This window comes from Pinus tabuliformis, chromosome X (assembly GCF_031772625.1).
Source record: "Pinus tabuliformis cultivar Carrire ecotype Pingquan chromosome X, CPIR1, whole genome shotgun sequence".
NCBI classification, from domain to species: Eukaryota; Viridiplantae; Streptophyta; class Pinopsida; order Pinales; family Pinaceae; genus Pinus; species Pinus tabuliformis.
Genome location: NC_142308.1, coordinates 660,539,749 through 660,547,464, shown reverse-complemented (window position 1 = coordinate 660,547,464; position 7,716 = coordinate 660,539,749). Strand labels below are relative to the sequence as shown.

General features: G+C 45.2%; 1 protein-coding gene across 1 annotated transcript; it reads right to left on the bottom strand.

Annotated features, from left to right (window-relative positions):
- Positions 1-205: 205 nt before the first annotated feature.
- On the bottom strand, positions 206-5,880 carry LOC149141698 (uncharacterized). Its single transcript, XM_089451303.1, has 6 exons — positions 5,551-5,880; positions 4,961-5,377; positions 4,768-4,863; positions 2,543-4,639; positions 1,172-2,095; positions 206-694 (listed from the first exon to the last, which is right to left on the bottom strand). Exons 1-6 carry the CDS (start codon positions 5,878-5,880, stop codon positions 206-208), a joined length of 4,353 nt encoding a protein of 1,450 aa, XP_089307429.1.
- Positions 5,881-7,716: the final 1,836 nt, after the last annotated feature.

Here is a 7,716-nt window from a genome sequence, read left to right as displayed (position 1 = left end):
TATCTTGCCTGCCATGAACAAAAAGAAAAAATGGTACCCATCAAACCCATAGTTGTAACTGCAAACAGAGAGCAGGTTGGCTAGTGCCACGAGCTTAAATAAGAACATAAACCAGACACAGGACCAGAGACTTGGAAACGAAGACACATAGCAAAAACTACACAGAGCAAAGGCAAGAGTGCCACCCGTCGGTGATGAACCGGCCTTAGTCTGCATGCTGCGGAGAGTCAGGCATGTCCTTATCCACCTGGCTAGACGAAGCGACCCAGGTGACGAAGCCATTGTCATCATTTCCTTCAATGTTGCCTTCAGGAGTAGTCACCAGGTTGAGAATGCAGCCTGCACGCTGAGACGGCCCACAGGCCAGAATCTCGTTCTGAGTTGAGTCGGCCGGATGCAGAGGCGCTTCAGAAACAGGGGTGTCATCCTGCATATTGTCAGCGTTAGACACCACCTTGGCCCTTTCCCCTTGAAGGACACTATCTTCCTGAGATTGAGAGGAAGTAGTGTGAGCCGAGCTGGTAGGATTACTCTCTTCCTCAACGAGAATGACTGTGATGCTGGCCGTCAATACAGGCCTGTTGAGCCTACTGTGGAAGGTGAACTTGGTAGTTTGAAATGAATTGTGCGGAAGAGGCCCAGCTTGACCCGGGGGCGGAGATGAAGGGGAGGCCGATGCAATGGGTATGACATTCTGCGGAGCAGGCCGAGAGGTTCATCCTCTGTTCCCAGTGTTGCTTCCTCTACGCGGGACTCCTCGACGGCAAGGCATACTTTGAATGACAGGCTGAATGAGAAAGGGAAGGAGGCGGAGCTGACGGGAGAGAATCTGAGCGCATAGGTGCCCAACAACACTAATTAACCAGGTGAGCTTCCAAACAAGTTGAGCCAGGCAAGGGTGCGGGAAGAACCCCGAGCGGAGGTGAAACGAACCAGTGACAATGGCGTGAATTAGATATGAAGCCATACATAAAACCTTACACAAATGCTCTTGAACCAGGCGCTCATAAATGTTGAATTGTGTGACCAACATACCGTTCTGAAATAGATTAAATTCGCGTGCCTTTGAAGGTGTCTGCCAGCCCGAGGCGCATGCGATGGGGTTGTCCGCCAGCCAGGTGCAGGGCCAGCTGCCTGCTCTGTGCGGCCCTCATAAATAACATTTAATAACACCCGCATCCGGGTGTGTGTCATCCTCCTGAAGTTTATCCTGCATCACAATTTTCTGGAACTCAGAGAGTTGATCCTCGGAGGCTATGCTGGAGATTGTGCCTGCAAAGAATTCTGCCCCAATTTCCACTCCGAGATTAGCAAGAAAATCAGCGAGCTTGTTTCCTTCCCGCCTGGTGTGTCTGAAGGAAATTGCTTGATGCTGAGAAAGCCATCTGTCTATTAGCTCGAGTCTTTGGGCCATCCTCCAACTGTTGCTAATTTTATGTATGGGGGATCCATGCATTAGTTTTGTGACCATTCTTATAATGATTTGCGAATCCCCTTCTATGATAAGCGGAAAGAAGCTTCTGTCTTGAGCCAGGGTGAGACCTCTCCACAATCCCTCCAATTCTGCTGAGTTGTTGGTATCCCAACCTTTTGAGCCCATAAAGATGAGCTGAGGAGTGCCATAGTGATCCCTGAAGACCCCCCCATACCCTGCTTTTCCTGGATTACCCTTTGAGGCTCCATCGAAGTTAAGCTGGAACATGTTGCTGGGCGGCGGAGTCCATTTTGCTGATTCCCTTCTCTTCGTAGTAGGATTATTTTTGATGATCGTCTGTTGATTTACCTGAATCTTCCAATTGTCCCACACTGTTTTTTCCTGCGGCAATGAAGGGAAATCTTCTGGGTACCAGTCTTTGATTGATAGAGACTCCTTGATGTTCTGATGTGTTTTGGTCCATATCTGCTCTATGGACATAGATTGATCCTTAAAAACTCTTCTGTTCCGCTCTTTCCAGATGTTCCACATCAGTAGACCAGGGATAAGCTGCCATAGAGTGTTGAGGAGTTTGCTTTGATATGGCTCTTGACTCCAGTTGTGAATAGTAGCTCTGATATCTCCTTGCACTTTGCCGTCTTTTTGGCATCGGAAGGCCACCTTTTCCCACAGCTTTCATCCTATTTGACAGGTTTGCATTAGATGTATAGCTGTTTCCTCTTCTTGCTTACAGTTGAGACATATAGATGGGCCCGAGAAGCTTCTTTTCCTGAGATTATCCCATGTTATAATTTTATTATGACATAGGAGCCATAAAAAAGTAGACACCTTCGGCCAGATGGATGAGTGCCAGATTTTATCCCATAAAGTGTCTTTGATTATCTGATCTTGGACTATTATCTTATACGCTTCCTTTGTGGTGAAGGTCCCTCTCTCTTCATATCCCCATCTTAGTATGTCCGATTCTTCTGAGATAGGGATTTGCCGCTTTTGTAATTCTATGGAAAGATATTGTTGAACTTGCTCAGAACCGTGCAATATGATTTGATTTGCATCCATCCATTGTCTATATCCCTGTGTGGAAGAGGGGTTCCAGAACTGACTAACCTTGGCTAACTGATTGATATCCTGCTCTGGTAATGGAAGGTTAGGGAGTGCGTCCTTTATCTTTGGGAGCTGCTGCCAGGAGTCTTCCCAAAATCTTGTTGTGCTTCCATTCTTGACTTCCCAGAAGCTGTGCTTTTGTATGAGATCTCTGTGTTGAATGGCCGAGTTCCAAATTACAGATCCCGTGCTTAATTCTGTCATCCGAATTCTCTCTTCCATAGGGCAATTGCTTGCATACTTTGCTGTCCAGAGGGAGGCCCAGGGGGTATTAGGATTTGCTAGCCACCTCCACCAGATTCTAGCTCCCATCGTCTTATTACTGTGCCCTGGATCTCTTAGCCCAATGCCCCCAGCTTTCTTCGGAAGGCATACCTTGTCCCATTTAACCAGAGCCCACTTTCGATTGTGGCCTGAGCTACCCCATAAGAAGTTGCGCTGGAGATTCTTTATTTCCTTGAGAACCCATTTAGGAGCTGCAAGAATAGAGAAGAGATACAAGGGCATGGAGTGGAGAACTACCTTGATGAGAACAATTCTGCTGGCCATATTAAGAGCTCTGTGAGTCCAGAGGGTGAGCCGAGCCTCTAGCTTTTCTAGCAAGTTTTTCCAAGAGGAGTGCTTGAGGGCCGAGGCGATTAAAGGAGCTCCAAGGTATTTGGAGGGAAGGGAAGCGATGGTGAAACCAAGGATACGGGCAATGGCTTTTTGGGTGGGAGCAGGGGTATTAAAGAAAAAGATTTGAGATTTGACACGATTAATAAGGGCTCCAGAGGCTTCAGAGAAGTTTGAAAGGAGGGATTTGAGGAGGCGAGCTTCTTGAACCGATGGATAACCAAAAAGCATGTTGTCATCCACGAATTGCTGGTGGGAGTAAGTTGGGGAATTGTTGAAGGATAGGCCTTTTAGATGCTGAGAGAGCCGGGCAGAAGTTAGACTTCTACCTAGTCCTTCAGCCATAATAACAAAAAGAAAAGGTGAAAGGGGATCTCCCTGCCTGATACCCCTGGAAGGACGAAACGTTGCCGAGGGGATACCATTGATAAGAACAGAGAAAAAAGATGAAGACAAAAGATTAATAATCCATCTGACCCATGACGGGGCAAAGCCAAAGGCAGTAAGAATTTTTTGAATGTAAACCCAACTGATACTATCAAAAGCTTTTGATAAATCTATCTTAAGCAGCATACCTGGTTTTTTGGTCTGCTTCAAAGAGTGGATTATCTCATGAGTTAAAATAATCCCATCTGTTATCTGCCGGCCTTCTACATAACCAGATTGCTCGGGCGAGATTATGAGAGGGAGCAGTGGTTTTAGTCTGGTAGCTATAACTTTTGAGACGATTTTATAGATAATGTTGCATAGAGCAATCGGTCTGTACTTGTCTGGTGTATTGGATTCTTCCACCTTTGGTATTAAAGCAATGAATGTGGCATTCAGCCCTGGGTACATCCAACGTAAGGTGCGGGACTCCTCCACCACTTGCCATACCTCTATTTTAATAAGATCCCAAAACTTATGAAAAAAGTTTGATGTGAATCCATCCGGGCCCGGCGCTTTCCCTGCCTTCAATTGATGAACAACATCTTCAACTTCCTGCAAGTTGGTGGGCTTGAGGAGGAGACTATTATGCTCCTCTGTAATTACTTTTGGAATGTCCCTTAGGATCTTGTTTATAGCAGGCATTCTGTCCATACTGGGTTCTTGGTGAGCTTTCTTAAAGTATCTGAGAAATTCCTCTTCAATGCCTTCATGAGTCTCTATTCTATTCCCCTGCTCATTTTTGATATGGGTGATGTAATTGTTCATTCTGCGCTGCACTGTAGTTTTGTGGAAAAATTTTGTGTTCTTTTCCCCGTCTTTGAGCCATCTAATCCTCGATTTCTGCCTCCAAAGGGTTTCCTCCTGTTGAGCTCTATCTAATATTTGGGATTCGATGTCTTGTTCCTGCTTGGTAAGTTCCTCGGAGCGTCCTTCAGTGATGATTCTTTGCTGGACCATCTTCATTTCTTGATTAAGAGTAGCCTGAGCTTTAAAAATATTGCCAAAAGTGGTGTAATTCCAGCGTTTAATTTCACCTTTAAGGTGCTTTAGTTTTTGCTGAAACATGGACATCTTTGTACCACTGATAGGATTGAATTTGAGCCAAGTTGATCGAACTAATTCTTCAAAATCCGGATGGGTTAACCAGAATTCTTCAAACCGGAATGGACACCTGATACTATTACCTGGCCTGTTCCATTGAAGTTTGATAGGCCAGTGGTCTGAGCCTGAAACAGGAAGGATGGAAGCAATGAATTCCCCTCCCAGGTGAGTTGCATTGTCTGAAATAAGGAATCTATCAAGACACGAAGCTATCTATTGTGATCCCTCTCTTTTATTGTTCCAAGTGAACATTCTGTTGCTTGAAGGAACATCTACCAGCCAGTTGGTTTGAATGAAGTCTTTTAGCAGGTTCCCGTCTCTGTTTGTTCTGCTTCTGCCTCCCTGCTTTTCCTCCATTCTTGCTATCATGTTAAAATCTCCTCCAGATATCCAAAGCGGGTATAGCCTGTCTGAGTTGAGCTCTGACAGTGTATCTAGAATTTCAGCTTTGTGTATAGTATCCTGAGGGAAGTATACATTAGTTACATGTCCATGGGTGTTGGTGCCGATTAGATGAAATGTTGCCTGAATGAAGTTCTTGTTAGCATGTATGTTGTTGAGTTGAATGACTCGCGCATCCCAGAGAATTGCCAGTCCTCCCGACGCCCCTTGAGCATCAACAGCTGTTACTAGCCCTCCTGGCCAGGCTTTCGCTGCTATTTTTTCCAAAACTGTCGAGTTGCATTTAGTCTCCTGCAAAAAAAGTATACTTGGTTTTTCCTGCATAAGCATATTTTTTAATAGTCTGCCTTTCCTTGGGCTGTTGAGCCCCCTTATATTCCATGATATCAGCTTCATTGAGAAGGATGGGGGTTGGTGTTGAAGTACTTGGTCAGCTTGGCATACCTCCCTGACTCAACTAACACCTCGCCTATCTTGATGGTTCTTTCGAGGGTTGTTTTTCTTCCTCTCTTCTTGTTGTCCTTGGTGATAAACTTGCCATCCCATGGACTTCCTATCTGGACCCCCAAAGAGTATTTCTTCTGTGCACGATTAAGGACCTCTACCAGGTTATCCACTTGCCGGTCTGGTATTTTGTCAAAATTCCCTATTTTGCATGCTTGCTCCAGTACTAGGATATCCAGTTCACCTATGTCTATATTCTCAGGATCTTCTTCCATGATCTGGGGTTCTTGAGAGGGTTCCTCTCTTTCCTTTGGTGTCTTGGAGCTTGGTTCAGGATTATCCACTTCCATTCCTTGAGAATGCCAGGATTTAGTTTTGGTTTGGGATTGAAGGATTGATTTCTTGAATGGGACGTCCCCTGTTTGCTCTGAAGTTTCATCCGGCTACTCTTTATTAGATTCTTTGTCATTCTGCAATTCATTATCAGGATCTTGCATATCATTCTTTGCTAGGGCTTCAAAGCTGTTACTCGTTGAGGGTTTTGACATGTTGACTGGATTTGTCTTGGGATTAGCTGTCGATTTTTTGTTCCCTCTTCTTCAATTCGTAACCTTGGTAAAACCATCAGGAGTTTGGTTATCTGAACTTTCTTGAGAAGGGGGTTTCCTATTTAGAGGACAGTCTCTGTAGAGATGCCCTATATCATGGCAATTCCTGCATCTAAACGGTACATGCTCATAGTCTATTACTTGAATCCATTAAACATCTTCATGAAAGAAACTTACCGTGTCTGGCAGGGCTTGCTTTAGATCCATGTAAACGCAGATCCGTGCATAAGACGTGTATCTGCATAGTTTTGTTTCCTCTGCGACCTTGACAAACTCGCCCAGTGTATTCCCAATCTCCTGAAGAGATTTTTCTTCCCAATATTCCCAAGGAAGCGAGTACAACCTTATCCACATGGGGGCATAGCTAAGGTCTTCCTTGTCTGGATTGAATCGTTCGACCCACCCTTTGAGATATAATCCTGCAGAATTGAAAAAATAAGGACCCCCATCCAGAATCCTATTGCGATCTTCCAGGCAGTTGAAGACTGCAGTAAAAAACCCCTTTGGCCCTAGATGCAGAGTGATGTGTCCTTTTGGGTTCCATTTGGTGCTTATCCAGCTCCTCAGCGCTCTCTCAGTTGGCCATATTCCAATGAACTTACCGATCAGCACATGATCTCTCATAAACTGTATTCTGGCATTGATTTGGTGACTGGGAAATTCCACTCTTGGCCTGTGAGTTGCCACTGGCCTGCATGTGGAGGAACTTGCCTTGTTTTTGTCTTCCTGACCTGGCTCCTTGTCCTGTTGCTTGCTGTGTCCCATATTACCTTCGTTCTGTTCGTTTTCTTTGTCCCATTCTTCCGTCTGCTGCGTTTGACTGTCTTTTTTGGGGGGAGGCGCATCGCCCTCCCCCTGAGGGGGCTGCATTCTTCTACTTGCGTATGGTCGGCTCACGTGAACCACTAATCCGCCCTGATGCCTTCAGTACTGCGCTTTTCCTGTCAAGCCTGCCGTAGCAGGGGCTGCAGAAACCCTAGGATGGGTTACAGAAACCCTAAGTCGCTCTCCGTTCTCACAATTCAACACCCATTACAAGGCTGATTATTATTATACATTACCATTTGCTTATATTTCAATACATTTACAATTAAGTCTCGGTACTAATGATTTATAATACACATAGTTTTTCATATGCTTAATACAGAATTATTAATATCATTATGCTCTGCCACAAGTTGTGGCAGGAGCAGGCCTCGACTCCCTTGTCAATCGCTCTCCAGCTGACCCCCTTGCCTCGTTCTCCTCGCTGCATCAACGGTGATCAGACCATAGCGCTAATCCAATAGACGATGACTCTTTTGATTACTTCATTTGGAATTTACAGAGGTCTTGTTTCATTTTCATTGTCCTCGGCGCTCTGGTTTTTCAGTTATGAGACCAGGGTTTCATCCCTAAGCGGTTTGAGTAGTGAAGAATACGGTTTGGCTTCCGTGAAGGCCTCTGAACAAGTGGATCCACCACCCATATGCGACCCTTTCAGGTAATCTCTTATTCTTCCTTGCGCTTTTCCTTGAGCTTCCTTATTCGGGGTTACAATGATACCTCATGATAAATTTCTTGGTATTGAAGTTTGCA

Excerpts from the sequence above, each read along its gene's own strand:
- LOC149141698 (XM_089451303.1), bottom strand. The coding sequence starts at position 5,880 with ATGGAAGTGGATAATCCTGAACCAAGCTCCAAGACACCAAAGGAAAGA. Across the intron at positions 5,378-5,550 it reads GAACCATCAAGATAGGCGAG|GAGACTAAATGCAACTCGAC; the intron begins GTGTTAGTTGAG and ends CTTTTTTTGCAG. Across the intron at positions 4,864-4,960 it reads TCATTCAAACCAACTGGCTG|ACAATGCAACTCACCTGGGA; the intron begins GTAGATGTTCCT and ends TCCTTATTTCAG.